Source organism: Balaenoptera musculus, chromosome 4 (assembly GCF_009873245.2).
Source record: "Balaenoptera musculus isolate JJ_BM4_2016_0621 chromosome 4, mBalMus1.pri.v3, whole genome shotgun sequence".
NCBI lineage: Eukaryota > Metazoa > Chordata > Mammalia > Artiodactyla > Balaenopteridae > Balaenoptera > Balaenoptera musculus.
The window spans coordinates 15215593-15236588 of NC_045788.1; the positions used below are offsets into that span (position 1 = coordinate 15215593).

The 20996-nt window shown below is 51.4% G+C and overlaps 1 protein-coding gene across 1 annotated transcript in view; it reads right to left on the reverse strand.

Moving 5' to 3' along the window:
* The window catches only part of RAB6B (RAB6B, member RAS oncogene family), a 59641-nt gene that overhangs the window by 6583 nt on the left and 32062 nt on the right, over positions 1 to 20996 (reverse strand). The window contains exons 3-6 of the mRNA XM_036851792.1: positions 5187 to 5240; positions 4896 to 5001; positions 3513 to 3624; positions 2375 to 2468 (exon numbers count right to left, since the gene is read on the reverse strand). Of these exons, the coding sequence (XP_036707687.1) occupies positions 2375 to 2468; positions 3513 to 3624; positions 4896 to 5001; positions 5187 to 5240 (366 nt within the window). The remainder of the gene's footprint in view (positions 1 to 2374; positions 2469 to 3512; positions 3625 to 4895; positions 5002 to 5186; positions 5241 to 20996) is intronic.

Below are 20996 nucleotides of genomic sequence, written 5' to 3' on the forward strand. Positions count from 1 at the left end.
GCCCTTGAGACAACGACCCTCTCCTCAGGGAGTCCTGCGAGTCCACGGGCATCGGGGCAGCTGGGAGTCAGGGCCACACAGTCACAGCGGAGAGAGATTTTTTCAGAGGGAACAAGGACACAGGAGTGTGAATGTGACATTGTGGGTTTGCTTGGGTGTGGGTGAGTGCGATGTGCATATTGTGTGTAGAGGAGTATGAGTGGTGTGGCGTGGATGTGTGGCATCTGTGGGGGGGGAATGAGTGTGTATGGTGTGTACATGTACACATGTGGGGTTTCTGTGCGTGTAAGTCTGTAAAGTGTGCATGAGAACTGTGTGCGTGTGGTTGTGTGTGTGTGTGTTTGTGCATGCGTGGAACCTAGCGGGTGACAGCAAGTACAAGGCAGAAATACAAGGCACCAGAAGATCCTGAATGCTCTCCCATCTCTCTACAAACACCAACTGCAGGAACTAGGTGAGCTCTGGGCTTAAAACTTCTCCACTGCCTGAGCTCTCTGAAGACAGGGTGAGTCTTATTCAAGGTCTCACCCCAGAGCCCAGCCCCATGGGAGCACCCAGGCTGGGTGACAGGACCAAAGGCGGTAAGGGTCCGAGCGGGGAAGCCACTGGTGGGCTCTGCATGGTATGGACCCTGTGGGCGGGCTGCAGAGGGGGCTCGGAGCGTGGCTGGCAGAAGTGGGAGAGCGTGCAGAGGGCCCAGTCACTCCCCAAGCCTCCCCTCAAGGCCTTGCCCTGGGCAGCCCTGCTCTGCCTGGCTGGCTGCCAAAATGGTCACAGCCTCTGCCAGTGGCCAAGCTGCCGGTTAGATGCAAGCTCTCGGGGTCACACGGGGGCTTCTGGGAGCAGATACGCTCACGTTCAGAGTCCAGGAGGCTGCATTGCATGGAGATGCCTCTCCACCACACAGGGTTAGAACTGACCATATACAACTCCGGCTCAGACCATCGCCTGGCTTCCAGAGCAATCTGGAAAGGGGGGCATCGGCATCTCCCTGACCACGGGGGCAGGGGCTACCCGCCCCCCAAGCCTTTCCATCAGGGCCGCGCAGAGCAGCAGCCAGTGTCTCCTGCAGGCCTCCAGGGACAGGTAGCTCTCTCCTCCAGGTGACACCACGGCCACCCTGGCCTTACCCCGAAGGAGGCTGGGAAGGGGATGGGAGGGAAGAGAGCCATGTTGATGAGCCTCCAACTGGGGTGGGGGCACGGAGTCCTGGGAGCTCGGGGCCTCCCATTCCGTCCCTTCCTGCTCCTCTGCCACCTCCCACTGGCCAGGCACTGCCCAGGCGGGGTAAACCCTCACTGCGTGAGGCCGGCTGCTGCAGTGGCAGCTTGTCTAGTGCCCCTGGACACTGCTGGGGGTGGCAGGGCAGAAGTGACCCCCAGCCAGGCCCCGACACCCCTCCAGTGGCACCTGTGCCCATGCCGGTCCCCTGGCCCAGGCCGCCCCAGCTCCTCATCACCTCTCTGAGTCCTCTTTTCCTTGCAGACAGGGGTTCTCACCTTTTCTGAACCAAAGATTCCTTTGGCAGGCTGGCGAAGCCTATGGGCTCCTTTTAAGTGTGTGAAATGAATGACATATAAGTTGTATGTAAAGGAAACCATTTAGTATTGAAACAAACTTCTAAAACCTTTAAAGATACAGACTTGTGACTAGCAGCACCTGTGCTTCCTCGGGAACCTGTTAAAGAGCAGAAGCCGGCAGGGGGTCTGACAGCCCCTGAGACACTGAGGTGGGAAAAAGTTCAAGAGACCTGCGACCCCACCATAAGGTGATAAGAAAGCGGCTGTGACCTCTATCGTGATAAAGCCACAGGTGCTGCTAACATACGGAGTCGTGTTGCCTACGCTCACAGCTGCAGGAAATGCTGGAGGCCTGTCAGAGGTCAGTGCAGAGACACTTGTAGTTGTTTCCCACCTAAGTCCACTGACCTGCTGAATTCCATCCGTGGACTCCTTGGGGGTCTGTGGACCCAGGAGAAGCCTCTGCTCCCAGGCTCAGCCCCAACCCCACCCCCTCTACGGCTCCTCTGAGGCTTCTGACTCCCAGGCCTCCCCCCACCGCGAGCTCGGACCGCACCGTGGGTGGGCTCTTTTCTCCAAGCCTGCCTGGACCGCCACAGCCCTGAGCACTTGCCAAGCACAAGGCAGGAACCCCAAAATGCTGATTGGAGAGACTCTCCTGCACGTCCACCCCACGTGAGGTAAGAAGCAGGGGAATGCTACCCCTCTCGGCCTCCTGGAAGTTGGTGGCTGACCCCATAGCCCCGATACCCTGAGGGCCAGCAGTAGAGCTCTGGAGGCTACTCGCTCCCCATCTGGTGGGTCGACGGCCCCACCTAGTCTCTAGCCCCTTGGCCAACGGCGGCGGACCCCACCTGCTTCACGTTGTAGCCGGTCTTCGCGCTGGTCTCGATGAACATAACGCTCAGTTCTTTGGCGCGCTGCTCCCCCTCCTCGATGGTTATCTGCCTGGAGGGGAGGCGAGAGGGGACCAGTTCAGCAGGGAAGCAGCCCCCGGTGGGGGCGGAGGGAGCAGCCTCAGATGATGGGGGCCCCTCAGTCAGCCCTGAGGTCAGGGCTGGACCCCAGAGCTCCCTCAGGGCGCAGGGGGCACAGGGCACAGCGGGACACCAGCCCCTCCCTACTCCTTGGCGGCTCCGTCCAGGTTGGGAGCAGGCCCTGAGGCAGGTGGCTGCTGTCCCTTTCCCAGTGTCACCACGGCCAGAGCCAACATTCGTAAAGCGCTGCCAGCCACAGACCGTCTCTCTGGGTGGTACCATCAGCCCCATTTTCCAAATGAGAACACTGAGGTTAAAAGTAATGGCCCCAAGGTCACCTACTGCAAAGGAGCTGGGCTTTGAACTCCGTTTCTTCACTTCAAGGACAAGATTCAAATAAAGCAGCCTCTAATCCAGATTATTCCCTAAAAGGTCAGAGTACATCTCAGGAAGCCCTCAGTCCATGACTCATTGCTCTATCTGCCCCATGAGATGAGTGGACCAGTGCAGGGAAGGGCGCTGGGGTCAGCCCTGCGCCTGGACGATGGTGTGGAGCAGCCTGTTCAGGGAGAGCGTCACACCCAGACACAGCGAAGGACCAGGCCCTTCACACCCACACCCATGTCAGCACAGGCATTTCACAGGGGCAGGGCCGGTGGGAGCCCGAGGGCTGCTGTGTCTGTGTCTGCACTGAGGCCGGGCCCAGACCACGCACTGCTGGGCCAGCCGGGCGCATACGGCTCCACTCAGCCCACGCGTGGAGGCCTGCCCTGCCCCTGCCAGCCTGGAAGGTGGGGCTTCAGACATGACACACCTGTGGGGAGGCGTCTGCCAGGTGCTTTCAAAGCCTCCGGTGCCCCAAGGGGGTCCTTCCCAGATGCAGGGGGGCAGGTCGGACAGGGTGCTGGGCAGGGGGTAGCTCACAGGGGCTGCTCACCCACAAATCCCAGCACTCCCTGTACAGGAGGAGCGGCAGAGGCATGGAGCGGGCCCGGCCTGCAGCCCCTGCACCTACCTCTTGTCGGCCAGGTCCGTCTTGTTGCCCACCAGCATGATGATGACGTCGCTGCCCCTCTCTGTTCTGACATCATCGATCCACTTAGAGGTCTGCTGGAAGGAGTTGAGATCTGGAGGTGGAAAGTGCAGATAAAACAGGGCGTGAGCGGCAGCCCTGGCAGGAGAGGGGGAGGGTGGGAAGGGAGTAAGACCAGGAGCAGGAGGGAGGGGACTGTGCACCCTCAGACACCTGGGCGGGGCGGGAGCACGGTCCAGTGGGCCTGGGTCCTCCCGAGGACGCCCGCACGTGTGTGTGGAGCTGTGCCCGGGGTCCCCGCAGGCCCCTCATGTGCTGAGCCACCCTCTGGGGAGAGAAGTCACAGCATCTGGAAGGCCGCTGGGTCACGACTTCCTACTAGTGGTCCTAGGGCCCACCTGAGAGTCGGACCTGACTTTGGAGGCTCACAGCAGAGTGAGAAATGGGTGCAGTAGACTTGGCTGAGCTTGGAAACAGTGTGACAGTGTGTGGGGGGGGGACCACAGCAGGTCCCAGGGCAGGAGGGCCCTGAAGAGCAGCCCCCCACTGACAGGAGCTCAGAGGGGTTTCTGAAGAGCACCCTCAGGCCCTGAAAGTCAGGGGAGGGGGAAGGCGGCCCCAGGAGCAGATAAAAGCCAGGAGAGGCCAGGCGTTTCAGGGCAGCCCCCTCCTCTGTCAGAAGCTGTGGCAGGCCTCACAGAAGAGCAGTCACAGGGCGACGCCCACCACTGAGCGGCCCGCAGGCCCAAGGGGAGCGGAGGCGCCCTTTCCTGGAAACCTGGGCTTCTCGCAGCCTGGCCTCCCCTCTGCGCAGCGTCAGGCTGCAGGAGCCCAGGCCTCCTCGGGGCCCAGCTCCCACCTGCTCTCAGGTGCGCAGGGAGCCTGCGGTCAGAGCCAGAGGCAGCCGGCTGGGGCAGCCTCCCACCACGCCCATGACTGCAGCCCAGGGGCTTGCCAGGTGTGTGCCCTGACACCTGCCTGGGCAGTGGGGCTCTGCACCAGGCCCTAGCCCTCACCCCAGCCCCACGAGCCTCCCTCAGGGCTGTGCGTCGCTCTTGAGAACAGCCGATTTGGCCAGAAGAGCCACAGTGTGTGAGAAGTGCAGGCCACCCAAGGCCCTCCTGGACCCGCTGGGCCTCCCCTCCCAGGGAACCCGGTAAGGAACTGGGATGCTGCTGACAAAACCACGGCTGCCAGGTCAAGGTTGGCCTGGGGACCAGCGTCTTCTCCCATCTTCACACACACACACACACACACACACACACACACACACACACACACACACACACACACACACTCTGCAGCCTGGCTGGGGCCGCAGCCCTGCGAGCTGCCCCCCGCCCAGCACCCAGGCCCCACACTCACTTGTGATGTCGTACACCACCACGGCCACCGTGGAGTCCCGGATGTAGCTGGGGATCAGACTGCGGAACCTCTCCTGGCCGGCTGTGTCCCAGAGCTGCAGTCGCACCTGTCACAGGGAGGGAGGAGGCTCAGGGGGCAGTGAGGTCCTCGTGGTGGGAGTGGGGGCTGAGGGAGGGCCCGGCTCTGGGACGCTGGCCACGCACAGGCTCTCAGCGGTGCCCAGCACGGGCCCCAGGTGATAGGTCCCAAGGAGCCCTCCCCGTCCTCCCAGGTCTCAAGTCAGGCACTCACCGTACGGTCCTCCAAGTACATGGTTTTTGACAAGAAGTCAATCCCAATGGTTGCCTGTTAGAGAAAAGCACAGAACGGTCAAACCCAAAAGGTCTCAGGCCAAGGGGCAAAAGCTGAGTCACCCAGGTGGGGACACAGCCAGCAAAAGGGGTCACCCACGCCGAGCCTTAGGTGGGTTCTGCTCTGCTGCCCCACCCCCAGCTCAACAGTGAACCCTCTTGCCCCTCTCAGAGGGACTGAGTTTGAGCTAAATAAGGATGAGGATAGGTTTTTTAGGGAGTGATACTTTTTGGAGAGGAAGAGAAAAGTGCTTTGGAAAGGAGAGGAGAGAGCAGGTGAGGAGGCTTCCCCAGCGGCAGGGCCACTGGAACGTGTATCTCCTGCCCCGCTCAGGTGGGGGCCTGGAGGAGCAGGAGCGAGGTGGTCTCCCTGCCCCAGCCTGCCGGGCCCCGCCTGCCTCCTTCCCTCCCTGCCTCCACTCGAGGCTCCCAAAGCTTTTCTCCTCAGCCCTGGAACTCAAGCGCCTGGCAGGGGATCACCACTGCCCAGGAGGTGGAGCGGGGGCAGGGCGGCTTGCCAGGGGGAGGGCAGAGAGCACCCGGCTTTCCCCAGGGACATCACAGCCACCCACAGCAGCATCTCATTGCGAAACCCACCGGCTCTTTTCTACCCAGACCGACACACTGGAAGCCAACTGTCTAGGTCACGCCTGTGCCTCCTCTGTCCTGGCACTAGGAGGCACAGTTGGGCCAGATGGCTGGGACCCACCACTCACTTGCTGTGTGGCTTGGGGCAGGCCTCCAACCTCTCTGGGCCGAACCCGCACCCAGTGTTTGTGACGGGAGCAAGATGCTGTCAGCGTGAAACAGTCACTGCTGTGTAATTAATAATAATGGAGACTCCGACACAGCCTGAATGTCAGGGCACTGGTTAAGGACACTGTGGTTCATCCAAATGATTAGAAACCTTGGCAGCCATTAAACATCACGTCCTTGAAAAATATTTAAGGATTTCGGGAAATGGTCATCAGGTGAAAGAAAACAGGTTACAAAACATCATGTATAGTGTGATCCCAACTTGATTAACTGAAGTAGAGATACAAGTATTTTTCATATTTTCTTAGACGTTGACGTGAAGGGACTACACTAAGGCCTTAATAGTGCTGGTGTCTGAGTACTGACACTGTGGGTGCTTTTTTTTTTTTTTTTGCTTCTTTCATTATACTTTTCTCTATTTTCTACAATGAACATATAATAGTTCTAGAAGCATAAATAAAGCATTTTGAAAGAAAAATAGGGTTGAAAAATAAGTTTCATTGAAAGGAAAATTGTGCGGTGACTTCTGACTACACAACCAAGGAAGCCCAAGGAAATAGAAAAACCCATGTCTGCAGGCCCCCCGGCTGACTTCAAGCAGGTGCATGTACACTCCCATCCTCACCCATTCCACAAAGGAGTTAAGGTGGCTGCGTCCTCCTGGAAGCTTGCTTTAGTGCAAAGACAGGGAGTGTCAAGGAATCATACAATTCTACAACACGCATGCTAAGCAAACACCTTAGATACAACTCAATCCCCTACTCTGGAGACCTGGAAAGTTAAAGCACACACCTAGCATGACTTTGCCAATCAGAGGCAGAGCTGGGAGGATCCGCGTAAAATCTTGGCATCACTTGGGCTCTTTCAACCCCAGCTTTGCACACCTTTCCTGCATGGTGTAGCCACTGGGGAATTGACGAGCGGCTTGTGGACTGAGCCTTGTTCCTTAACAGTCACACTACCTCCATTTATTGGTATCTGTTAGAGTAATGATCCTTGTCTGCTGTCTCGGAGAAATGGACAGGGCAGGCGGACATCTCTCAACTCCAGTGCTCAGTGGGCTCCCCAGGGACTGCCAAGCTCCTTCCGTAAAGTGACCCTTGAGCTAAAAAACCCGGTGTATGACCTCAGGATTGGTAGCAGGGACTGCTAGCTGTCCCCCAACATGGAGTCTCCCTTTCTATAGTATTAGGACTCCAAACGTATAGATGAACTCATGCCTGCCCCAAATAAAGACTGTATTTCCCAGCTTCCTTTGTAGCTGGGTGGCTAAGTTCTCTGGTCAGTGGGATGTGAAGGTGACATTTGCATCTTCTGGGATGGGTCCTTCATGGGGAGGGGCGATGTACCCACAGCTGCCCCTTTCCCTTTCCCACTGTTTGGAATAAAGACAGGTGGTAATAAGTCATATTGGACCATCCAGATGAAGGTGACAGAGTAGTGGCGACAGATGAACCAGACAGAGGAAGCCTGAGTTCCTGCCTGTAGAGCCCCCTCAGCAGCCTGAGGCTCTTACGCCCAGACTGTTGTGTGACAGAGAACAGGACTTCTATTTCGCTTAAGCCACTGTTATTTGCAGTTTCTTTTAATACAGCCTAGCTCTATCCTAACTAATAGAGCAAAGAACCACGGAGAAACATACCCCTTAAGGGTAGGCAGCATGGGTGGTGACAGTGATGTTCCTGATGATAATGTAACAACGACAACCCCATCTCGCCTCACGTGTGCTTCCATGGAGGACAGAGAAGTCACCAGATGACATGACAAGGATTGTGCCTTGTGGATCAAGCTCTGGTAAAGCTCAACCCAGTGGCCTCCATAATCATAAACACCATTTACTGAACACTCACATACTTTATTACCCCTCACAATAGCAGATCAGTGGTAATGATGAAAGTAAGGCTGAAAGGACCAACTTCCTATCTCTCCAGCTCTCTCCCACCTCTATTCCCACTTTCACACTTCTTCTACATGAGAGAAACACCTGGTTCCTTAAGTGCCCAGTCTCTCAGACCTGTTCTGGCCACACTTCCCACCCAGCCAGGCCGTTGAGCCACTGAAGACCTTCCCACAGCTGCACACACTGGTGCCAAAGCACAGGCACTGTCCTTGGATGTGGCTGAGCCATCAGCTCTGCTCAAAAACATCTCCCTAAGTTTCGCTTCCAGTGATGGCTAAGTAGTTTGTATCAAACTAACCCACCCACAGATAACTATTATAAACTCTGCACAAATAAAACAAATAACAATTTGCAATCACTGAAAAGTGACCAAAAGCAGGCAGAAAATGGAGGGGTTATAACCTCTAAAGGAAGGGAAGAAAACGAAGTGAGATCCTATGCTTAACCAGTTTTTCCCCTGAGGTAGCTTCCTAGTCCCACCAAGTTAGAAGGACTTGGTAAACACCTCAGGCATTTCATGAGAACCCCAGAAGGGCCAGCTTTGGGAAAAAGGGCATCATCTCAGGACTAAGGGTTATATCAGAGGACTAAGGAAAAAACCAAAATAGACCTATCTTAACAAACTTTAAACATGGTAAGTAGGTTCCATGTCCTGGCTATTGTAAATAGTGCTGCAATGAACACTGTGGTACATGTCTCTTTTTGAATTATGGTTTTCTCAGGGTATATGCCCAGTAGTGGGATTGCTGGGTCGTACAGTAGTTCTATTTTTAGATTTTTAAGGAACCTCCATACTGTTTTCCACAGTGGCTGTATCAATTTACATTCCCACCAACAGTGCAGGAGGGTTCCTTTTTCACCACACCCTCTCCAGCATTTATTGTTTCTAGATTTTTTGATAACAGCCATTCTGACCAGTGTGAGGTGATACCTCACTGTAGTTCTGATTTGCATTTGTGCAAATCAGATATATTTGCATTTGTGCAAATCAGATATGTGATATATAATTAGTGATGTTGAGCATCTTTTCATGTGCCCCTTGGTCATCTGTATGTCTTCCTTGGTGAAATGTCTATTTAGGTCTTCCGCCCAGAAGATGTGGCACATATATACAATGGAATATTACTCAGCCATAAAAAGAAACGAAATTGAGTTATCTGTAGTGAGGTGGATGGACCTAGAGTCTGTCATACAGAGTGAGGTAAGTCAGAAAGAGAAAAACAAATACCGTATTCTAACGCATATATATGGAATCTAAAAAAAAAAAAACAAAAAAAAACAAATGGTACTGATGAACCTAGTTGCAGGGCAGGAATAAAGATGTAGACATAGAGAATGGACTTGAGGACACGGGGTGGGAGGGGGAAGCTGGGGTGAAGTGAGAGTAGCATCGACATATATACACTACCAAATGTAAAATAGATAGCTAGTGGGAAGTAGCAGCATAGCACAGGGAGATCAGCTCGGTGCTTTGTGATGACCTAGAGGGGTGGGATAGGGAGGGTGGGAGGGAGGCTCAAGAGGGAGGGGATATGGGGACATGTGTATGCATATGGCTGATTCACTTTGTTGTACAACAGAAACTAACACAGTGTGTGAAGCAATTATACTCCAATAAAGATCTATTAAAACAAAAAAACAAAAAACAAAAAAAAACCATGGTAAGTAAACCCTTCCAAAAAAAAAAGGATTAGTTGCCCATAATTTAATTCCCCATTGAAATAAAACTCAACACTCTTCAGAGGAAGGTAACAGAATCTATGAATCTCTACAACTTATTATTCACAATGTCCACTACACAATAAAAAAGGATTAGACATGAAGAGGCAGGAAATTTAAGCTATAATTAATGGAAAAAAACTCAATAGAAACAGATACCCAGATGACTCAGATGTTGGATTAGCAGATAAGAACTTTAAAATAATTATTATAACTGTGTTAAAAATATAAAGGAAAAAGATGAATATGATGGGTGAATTTCAAGAGATATATGGAGACTAAAACAAAACCCAGAAATCTTAACACAAAAAAACACAATACCTGAAATAAAAATGCCGAGGAAAGGGCAGTAAACTTGAAGACAATCCAAAAGAAATTGTTCAAACTGAAGCACAGATTTTAAAAAGATAGAATAAAAATGAACAGAACTTCAAGAACTTCTAGGGCAATATAAAGACCTGATATACATGTAGTTGGGGTTTCAGAAAGAGTAAAAACAAACAAACAAACAAAAACTAATGGTCAGATATTTTCTCAATTTGATTAGAAACATCAACCCACAGCTTCAAGAAGCTCAGTGAACCTAAAACAGGATACAAAGGAAACCACACCCACACAAGTCATAGTCAAATTGCTGAAAACTAAAGATAAAGAGAAAACCTTAACAGCAGCTAGGAAACATAAAGACACAATACATACAAGTAAACAGTGACAGGAATGATGGTTGATTTCCCTTCAGAAACAATTGAGGACAGAAGACAATGGAGCAACATCTTTAAAATTCTAAAAGAAACAAACCACCATCATCCCCATTATGTCAGCTTAGAATTTTAAAGCCAGTGAAAATTTCCTTCAACACTGAGGGCAAAACAAAAACATTTTCAGATAAGGGAAAACTGTGATCATTTGTCACCAGTGAGCCCTCATTACAGGAAATGCTTTAGGCTGAAGGGAAATTTTACAGATGGAAGTTTGGATCTTTAAAGAAGGAATATAGGAGCACCAGAAATGGTAAGTCTGTGATATATAAAAACATGTGACTTGTCTTTGACCACCTCCTGTTTCCATCCACATCAGTAACAATTCATAACATCCTCCTGTTTTGTCCCTGCTTCATCCTCAGCGAGACTCACTCTCAGAAGATGGCCTCAAATCTACTTTACAACATTAAGTACAAACCACTTCAATTCCTTGCTTTTACCCTCTAATATAACAACAATAACTACAGTAACAATGACTAAACATCTGAGTGCTTATCATGTGCCAGGTAAGTACTTTATATGCATTACTTAACTTAATCCTGATAACCTGTGCCATGAGTTATGCACTTTAGTATTTATACGTTTCTGCTAAGAAGACTGAGTAAAGTTGATCCCTGAGCAACGTGGGGGTTAGGGGTGCCGACCATCCACACAGTGGAAAACCCGTGTGTAACTTATAGTCGGTCCTCTGTATGCGCACTTCGGTTCCTCTGTTCAACCGACTGCAGATGGTGTAGTACTGTAGTATTTACTACTGAAAACAATTGCATATAAGTGGACCAGCCCAGTTTAGACCCACGTTGTTCAAGGGTCAACTGTATAAGAGATGCTAAATTACTTGCTCAGCGTCAACAGCTGGAAATGGCAGAGCCAGGATACAAAGATATTTGCAAAGTTGTCTACGTGTGTCCAGCCGTATCCCCATCCCTCCAGGCTCTGAGCATTTGCTCCTTCTGTCAAAGCAAGCCTCTCCTTGGGGCTCTCTTGGCCCTGAGCCTCTCAGCCATCAAGGTTCTTTTCTCTTTTCTCAGCCCCTCATTCTCTACTCACTCTTTCCTTTCATCCAATTCTTAAAATTCTTGCATCCTTAAAAAAAAACCCTTCCCTGTCACTAAGTGGCTCTCCAGCTCTCTGCCAATCTCTCACCTCCATTCCCTTGGTATGCTTCTTGGAAAAGGGCCCAAACCAGCTGTCCCCACTTCCTCTCTTCTCACCCACTGCTCAGTGGTCTGACTCTTGCCCCTCTGCCCACTGAGGCTGCTCTGGCTGTGGTCGCCATGGCCATTCATCTCCAAGTTGTAAGGACACTCTATAGGCCAGACTCTACTAGATGTACTTGACCCCGTGGACCAATCTCTTCCTTGACACTCTTCCTTCCTTTGCTTTCATGACATGACTTGTCTCTGGCTCTCCCTGCCTCTCTAACTGCTGTTCCTTATTGGCCTCTTACAGGATCCTCTTCCTTTCTCTGTCCCTAAAATGTTGGTGTTCCCTACTGTTTTGTGTCAGGGGACCTCATTTCATGTCACAGCTTCAAAAAGGATGTGCTGCTGGCTTCCCAACCTACATTCCAGGCCTCACCTCTGTCCTGAGCCCCAGATCCAGGTATCTGACCACTTACTGGACATGTCCATCCACGTGTCCTCTAGACCTCTCACTAAACATATGTGTCCCACCCGGAGCCCATCATCCCCCTCCAGACTTACTTCTTCTACTTTCCCCATCTCGATGAATGGCACCTCCACCTCCATAGGTGCCCAAGCCTCCAGAAGCCCTCCTGAGTTCCTCCTCTTCCCTTGCTCTCTCGTCCACGCCCTCACAGCAGAGGAATCACTGAGCTGATACTTTGCCTCCTGAGTGTTTTCACCTGTCTGCTTCTCTCCATCCCCACCAGCACTGCCCCAGTTCAGTCCTCCAACTTCTTTTACCTGAATAGCCTCAACAGCTTCCTGACTGGTCTCTCTGCCCTGAGGTTCTCCCTGGATAAATAATCTCTCACCAGCACCAGTGTTATCTTTCTAAAACATAAATCTGACCATATCACTCCCTACTGCCCCCAGGAAACAATCCAAACACTTCAGCTGGGTCTGCAAAGGGCCCGCCCCTTGCTTCCTTTGACCTCATTCCCCTCTTTCCCAGCTTGCACTTTATACTTTAGTAATAATTCTGTGGTCAGGACTCTACACACACAAGTCACTTTGTGTTTCTGTGCCTTTTCTAATGCTCTTCCACATGGTTAAAACCTAATCAGAGATCAAGATTCAGCTCCTCTGCTGAATCCAGTCATCTTCTGAGCCCTCAGCTTGGCCTCAGGGCCCCTCATTTAACAGTTTCTCTTCTAAACTGGAAAGATCTCATACTAGTCAGTCTCTCCCACTGGCCAGTGATTTGGTAATTCTCAACACGTAGTGCATGGACCACTTGCTTCAGAATCACATCAGAAGATGGTTAAATATGCAGATTGCCGAGCCCAGCCCAGACAGACAGAATCACAATCTCTGGGGTGTCAGTCTGGGAATCAGGATTCCAGACAAGCCCTCAGATAACTCATTTGTGCAGTAAAGTTTGCAAACAGCTGCGTAGATTCTGAGCTCCTGCCGTAATTGGTCTGAGGAAGCTGTGGTATCCAGGAGGAGGGGCAAATTCCTTGCCTGCGGTGAGAGACAGGGAGATGCCCATGCCTGCAGAAGGGGCTAATCACGGATGAAAAAACCAAGGCTCACTCAGAACTGAGGTCATACAGGTGGGGGTGGCAGAGGCAGGGTTAGAACCCAGGTCTCCCTGACTGCAAAGCCCCTGCTCCTGACTGTTGAGCTGTATTCCCTCTGCTTCCTGAAGTCCCTTCATTTCTGAAGCTGTCACTGAGTGTGTGTGTGTGGGGGGGTCACATCCTGCCTGGCTCCCTCCTGTCAGAATCTATGGTCATGAGCCATAACAGCTCGGCAGAGTCCACGTAAGAGGAAGTTCATTTGCATTTTAGCAACAACAACAAAAGTCAGCTCTCTAAGGGCAGAACAGAAACAAGAACTTTTAAGATGGCCTTGGTTACCAGAAATTTTCTAGCTCCTTGGCGTCATTTATTTTTCCAGACACAAGGCATAAGCAGTTGGCCCTACGCTACTGCCAGCTGGAGCCCATTGCTCCCAGACAGGCCAGATCTGCAGGGAGAAGGTGGTCACAGTCTTTCCTGGGCAGCACCTTTCTGGCATATGGTGTAAATAAGTAGTACTCATTCACTTATTCACTCTTGAGTGTTTACTATGTGTTAGACCAAAATATGCCCTGGTCCCAGCCTATAAGGAGTTGTTCCCTCCCGTGGAATGCTCCTCCATATGGCTAACACCTATTCACAGTTCACGATTCAGTCTTGAACTTCCAAACTTGTGGAGGAGCTAAGGTTAGCACACAGAACTATGGTCCCTGACAGATGCGTAGGACTATTGTAGTTAGAGGGTCTCTAAGAGGAGGGCGACCTTGCTTCTGATTGATTTCTTGAGGAAAGGCAGGGCAACTATGCCAGTCCTTGAGTGAATACTAACTTTCCAGCAGGTGAAGATGGGGAAATAGTAGAGGATGGGAAGTACGGGGAGTAACTCCCAGATGGAGGGAATGGGGGTGTTCTGATTTTGGTAATCAGAACCAACCTTCTTACAGATTACAATTATAAATTCTGAGCAGAATGTAAAAAACAACTATCTGAAGGCACTAGAAAGTGACAAAAGCAGGTAGAATCTAGAGGGGAGTCAACACTTAAAAGAAGAGAATGGCCGGCCCTGGGCAAGGCTCCTGTTTTTATGACTGTTTATTCACCTAAAGACAGCCCCGGCTGGAGCTGAGGGGTCGCTACAACTTGGCAAGAAACCATAGTCTTACTGGTTAAAAATGAGGGGGCAGATCATAAAACTATCACAGCAGCCGGAAAATGTGGGAAATCCTGGAGATGAGAAATCCCAAATTCTGCACGTAAATGATACCCAAATCTCTGGCCCAAAGAGACCACAAGCAGCCTAAGACTGAAAACCAAACAAACAAAGCTGAACAGAACTTTAAGTTGCTGCCTACCGTGGGGGAGAGAATTGAGAATTTGGGTTCAGCAAGTACTATTCCAAAGGAACAAGCAGAATCCATAGTCTTAATCACAATGTGTAGTATACAACTCAAAATTACTATACATATGAAGTAAAAGCCATATTTAAGAAAACTAGAATAAATGGAGACCAATCCCGAGGTGACCCAGATGTTGAAAGTAGCAAGCGTTTTTAGGCAGCTAATACAATTATGCTCAAACATATAAAGAAAACATGCTCACAATGAAGACACAGATTTTCATCTGTGCATCTCAGCAGAGAAACTATAAAGAAGCAAATATAAATTTAGAACTAAAAATACAATATCTGAAATTTTTAAACGCTTAACAGAAGACAGCAAATGACAGATGAAACAGTGAACTTGGAAACGGATCAATAGAAATTATCTGAAGCGATAATATGGGGACACCAGACATAAAGAACAACTAGCTACCCAGGTAGGCCACAACCTCCATTCCCTCTCAAAGGTCAGCACAGGTCATACAGTGTGTGAGTGTATTGATGGGAATGTGTGTATGAGTGTATGTGAGTAGACACATGATGAATGGAGATACACAGGTGTGCATGCAACTGTGTATCTGCATGTGGAAAGTAGTAGGTGTAAGAGGCTTGTGTGGGTATGAGTGTGTGGTGGGGAGGGAGTCATTTCTGCTTTGAAGGTAAAGCCCAGATCGATGTATGCACACAGCCCTGGTGAGGCCAGGAGGCTAACAGGCTGAGGTGACCAGGAGCCTCCATGGGGGAGGGGGACAGATTTCTGCCAGCAAACCTAGGCTCCCTGTCAGTGCCTCCTAGGGCAGTGCATGGCCAGGCCTAGAGGATCTGGCATGCAGCTAGCAGAGTGCCCCACCCAAGTAGACCTGGGTGGGGTCATGTGCCCAGAGGGCCCTGGTCTGTCTTCAGGGACCTCTGCCAGTGCCTTGGCAGGCTCTGAATGCTGTATAATGGGCTTGGAAGAACACTGTGTTGGGAGTATCCTGGAAAAATGACAGCCTCTCTGGCCCTCAGCTTCTTATCTCTAAAATGGGGATAATCACAGCTTCCTTCAAGGACTCTTGGATCAAATGAGTTAGACTGCGTGAAGGTACTCTGTGCAAACAAAATGAGGACTGACGAACTGACTGAGGGATTTCCAAAAGATGCTGTAGAAACTTGGTCCTGGGAGCCCTTGTGCTTGTAATCTGTATTCACATCCCAATAAATGAGTGTTCCCAGAGCTTCAGGAAAGGCTGGCCCTCAAAGAGGTGGGTTCCAAAGGAACCATGGAGTCTTGGCCACAGCATTCATTCTCTGTATTCCATTTCCTCTTATGAGGTATGCAGTAAATTATTCTTGCTGGAAACTTTTCCACAAGGATGTAAAGAGGGTCTCAAGACAACATGAGCAGCAGGCTTGACTCTGAGACTCTCCTACCAGTGCATGACCCCCACGATCCTCCCCTTCCCTCCTCGACTGTGCTGCGTGAGCCTCCTGTACTGCTCGATGCCCCTCCGAGGAGGCTGGACTGCATCCTGCTGTGGTTAGATCACCCCAAACCTGGCAATGCTTATTTATTCCTTTAATATTGCTGTACTTGCCAACTGTACTGCTTATGAAAAATGGCAGGCACTTCGTTTTATACAAAACAGTCGGAACCTTAACAAGGATAGATTTCATAGCTGCGTCCACATTTATCTTCTTCAGAAGGTGGTGTTAACCAGTGTTAACAGGGGCTCAGACACACAGTGCAGAATGATGGCGCGTTACACGCCTCCCTCTACACAAAAGCTCCCATTGGCCCAGCATATGCCCGAGGAAAGAGATGTTTCCTGAGGCAGTTGCTGAAATCGTTTTTGCTACATGCATTTATTATGAAACGTAATTTTGCATCCACATTCTGACAAGACACAGTAATAAAGTGTGCTGTGGAAATTTGCATGGTAATTTGCATGAATTGACTCAAGATTCTCTTCTCTGGAAGAGAAATCATGAAAAGGAATGTATGTGTGTCTTCTTTTAGCCTTGGCCAGGCCTTGGCCCGTGGCTGGGGAAGCATCCCCAAGTGGCAGAAAGCAGCTGGGCATGACAAGCCCTTGACAATGAAGCTGCTGTTTGTGCTCTGCACCACCAGCCATCAGATGAGAGTATCAGGGTAAAGTCATGCAAATGAGCATGCAAAATGAAGCTGGCAAAACTTACGGATTCAGACCAGCAAGTGGATGCTGTGGGGGAAGGAGACAGCAGCCTCTGGAAAACACGCTGGGCACGGTCTGGCCTTGCCAGCAGCTCAACCAAGTGCTGCGGAGGAGGGGCGGCTGGCTGGGAGGCCACAGCGCAGGTACCTGGATTCTTTCAGACACCTCAGTCTCAAAGTCTACACAGTCCCTGTGGCCACTTTCCTCCCAATGGGGAGTGGCTTATGCCAGTCACCACCCAATACAAATATTTATCAATTGCGCTTTTATTTCCTGACTGTGCTCTGAAACATCAACCAAACAATATGCACCTTACAACTTTAAACAAGGGGTGAAATGTCATCAAAATTAGTCAATCCTTCCAGAAGCCACACAGATGCCCAGGGATGTGTGGCCTGAAGCTCCCTGAGAGGTCTCCCACAGGCTCACAAATGGATGCAATGCATCAGCCCTCTCCTCATCTCTTAGGGAGAAAGATGTTCTGGGGGATGGACTTTTGAGGGCATCTAAGAGCTATCTACGAGTAACCTATGAAGTGAATTAGGAAGGATTACTAAAACCTGGGTCAGAGTTGCGTGATGGGGCCACTTCACTTATGAACGCTAGCAGGTGCTATTGGACTCCCCCAATACCAACCGGCAACCTCCTACTCCCTTGCCAGCCTGGAAACTGTAAAAGTGAAATTCTGCTTTCCCAGCCTCTCTAGAGGATAATGGTGATCGTGTGACTCAGTTCTGGCCAATAAGACATAAGCTGCAGTCTGCTGGAGGGGGAGGGGATTCTAGGGAAGCTCTTGCTATCTTTTTCTGCCTTGAATGCAGAGGTGACCTACGGAGCCAGGCTGCATGAAGATAACCCACAGAACAAGGAGGCAGAATAGAATGACAGCAGGGGTCTGGGACCTGCCTGACGGCATCACTGTGCAGCTGGGCCACCTCAAGTCCTACCGTGACTTCTCTCACCTGAAAAACCAAAGCCCTTCCTTGTTTAAGCCAGGTTAGTCAGGTGTCTCTACTAGAGGCTGACTGCATACCTAATTTGCAATATGCTTGACAAAAGAGAGGGAGAGAAGCGCAGGGGAGAGGAGGGAGGGAAAGAAAAGATGTTACAGCAAGTCTGCCCTCAGACCAGTCCCAGGTAAACGTCCAAAAGGAGCACCTGGGTGACTGGTGGTGCCCCAGTGGGTGTCTGAGGGCAAGGTCATCTTGCCAAGCTGCCTGGCATTCAGGGACATTTCACTATGTAAGAGTGTCACCTCACATTTTGACCACAGAACCTAATGTTTGCGAAAGGTGGAACTCTACTGCATTAATATGATAAAATCATCATGTTGCTAGAGCTAAGCAAAGATGGAGTCCAGTGTCCTGCCAGAAGTCTGGGGCCCTGGCAGCATCTGGCAGAGTGCCAGAGCTCTGCACATGTGCACATGCAAGCATGGTTGGGAGGCCTACAGTTTCCCATGAAAACACTTTGTTAGTAAGTTATTGTTAGCTTCACTTCATCATTACCAACTTAGTTTGTTGTGGAGTTGTTGGTTTGCTTCGCTCTCTATATAGAGTATGGTAATGTACATTTGTATCAACAGTATTTCTGGCCTATAATTTTCCATCATCTAGGCTTTAAGACCTCCATGAGCTATGGTTTAAATACAAATTAACCACATCCCTACTGCTAAAGTTTGAGGCCACTGGTCTAGGTGATGCAGAGGTTAAAGGCCATCCAAATAACTTCCAGGTTAAAAAATGCAATATTAAGAAACTGGGATGCTGGCCCAGAATCTCTCAGCTAAGTGACAGAGCTGGGATTTGAACCCAGGCCCCTGCATGCAGCATTGTTTTGGAGGAGAAAAAAAGAGCTGATGTAAGAGGATGTGCTGACTCTTCCTCCTCTCTGTGACCCCACTCTGACCACCTCAACAGGGGTGGAAGATCCTGCCCCTGTCTCTCCAGGTGCCGGTGGTTACCCGGACACCACCTGGGGATACGTGGCATCTTGGATTCTATGGGGAAAGGTCCCTCCTCCTGGCCCTCCACCTGCTCTCTACAGTCCGACCCAGAAAACTCAGTAGCTCTTGGGGCTTCAGGAATCCAGATCCTTCCAGCGTCTCCTGGGCCCACCCACATAACAGCCATTTTCAAACATCTTCACTTGGCTGTTCCACTATCACTTCCCACTCGACTTTTCATTTTGCTTTGTGTTGATGGCACCGATATTCTTCTGGGGCGTCTGTACAGAAACCCAGGGCCCACTCCTCTCCCTCTTCTGCGCCCCACAGGCCTACTCTGTCCGCTCGCCCCTCCCACTGTCCTGTGTGTCTAGGCCCAGGCTTGGCCCAGGCCCCTCACTCATATCCCACGCAGCCCTGCATGACACCTCAGTGACGCTCCTCCCTCCCCTGCCCTGCCCTTCCACTCACAGAGCTGCATACAAGTCTGCGGGCCCTGTTGCAACTGCCATCCCTGCCCTGGCCGGGGCCCACAGGCCTGTCTCCTGCAAACTCTGGGGTCTTTGATCCCATCGGTGCCCACCGTAGGAACCACAATAGCTCTCCATTCCCTGCCCCGTAAGCCCAAGCCCCGCTGAGCTCCTAGGGCCTCCACAGCCTCATCAACTAGGCCCACTTACCCGCTGGGACAGCAGACACAGACCCCGGAACCCACAGTACTTTTAGAGGCCCAGAAAAATGTTTTTGTTTTTTTTTTAACTTTTTAACTTTTAATTTCTTTTAAAATCAAAAGAAAAAAATGAATATAATAATAATGATATATAATAATGAATCCAGCCTGTATTGTCTTCATCTTTATAACAATACAGTTATAAAATATAATTTACATACATTATATATATTTGTGTGTATATATATATTGCTTTTTAATGAAGGAAGGCGCAAAGTGCCCGGGAAGGCAAAAGTACCTAAGGCCGTGGAAGTCAAAAGGCAGCTCGGCCAGTAGCCCCACAACAGGCCCGCTAGGACCCTCCTCTCCAAAAAGGAAGAGTGCGCCCCCGCACCGCCCCCCACGCATGCGCAGCACTGGATCATTGCACCTGGGGCTCCCACCAAGGCTTCTCCTTCAGCATATTAGCCCTCCCTCCCACGCAGTGGCATCAGATCCTCCCTGCCCTTTCCCACTCAGCTCCCACCCTGTCCTCCAGGAAGCCTTCCACACCCACTAGAACAGCCACTGATCCCTGCCTTGTCTGAAGCTCCACGCCCCTAAGGACCACAACACTCTTGACGAGCTTCACGCATTAATGTAGGATGGGAGAATGGGAGGATGAGCAGGGCGGTACCTGGACGATGACGGCAGCGTTGGTTACGACGTGAGCCTCAGCCCCATGCCAGCACTCCAGCCGCAGACCACGCTCCCCGGGGGAGGAGGCCACGTGAGGCCACCCCCTCACCTCTACCCGCCCCCCACCCAGGATCTGTCCTTGCAGACCTGCAGCCTGGCCACCCCACAACCGGACCTTGCCCTCAGAGCTGAGTGCCCAGCACAGTACGATGTGCACACACACCCTGGCAGATGGACGGGTGCTGCGCTGTGCACCCCGGAGGCTAAGGGCCTAGCTGCCTTGCCTGGTGCCCTTGCAGCACGCCGTTTGGCTCCTCTGAATCTCCTGCCTCTTGCTGACCAAGTGCTCCATGCTGTGGCCACAAAAGCCATCTCCCCTGGACCCTGCACGCCGACCCATCCACTCCTGTCTGACTGGCTGCACCTCCTCTTCAAGGTGGAGCCCCGGGCACCCCCCACCTATCAGAGGGAACCCTCTCTCCTGGTCTCTCTTGGCTGCTGTGGGCTCTGTGTGGGCTCACTCATCTCCTTACAGTGACCCCCTGACAGAAAGGTGCTCAGTACCATCAGCAACCTACCCCCAAGTCCCCATCCCCTTCCTTTTCCCTGGCCCCGGCAGCGGAGGGGACCGGAGAGCAGCGCCCATGAGCGTGAGGCTGGGTGTCCAAGGAGGACATTCTGGCTTGACCCATCCCCAGGTCCTTCTTCCTCCCTGTGGCCCACTTCAGGCCCACCAGCGAAGGCGATGTGGAGACACTTCAGGCGGGGGCTTGGCTGCCCAAGCCTGGCAGCCTCCAGACCACCTTCCTGAGTCTGGTTGGACAAACATTAGCAGAACTCGCTGCCCCGGAAAGAGAGACTTCAAAGCGTCCAGCCCCACGCGGACGACCCCTCACACACCATGGTCATCACAAACGCCCCCTCCCTGGGCACCTGGGATGTGCTGCTGTGGGGCCCAGCGGGAGCTCGGCTCCCCTGAAAGGCCACCCGTGCTGCCGGGGTGAATTGTCCGGGTGGGGCAGGCGCTGGTTTGGGGGCTGCTGAGCAGCCAGGTGGGCAG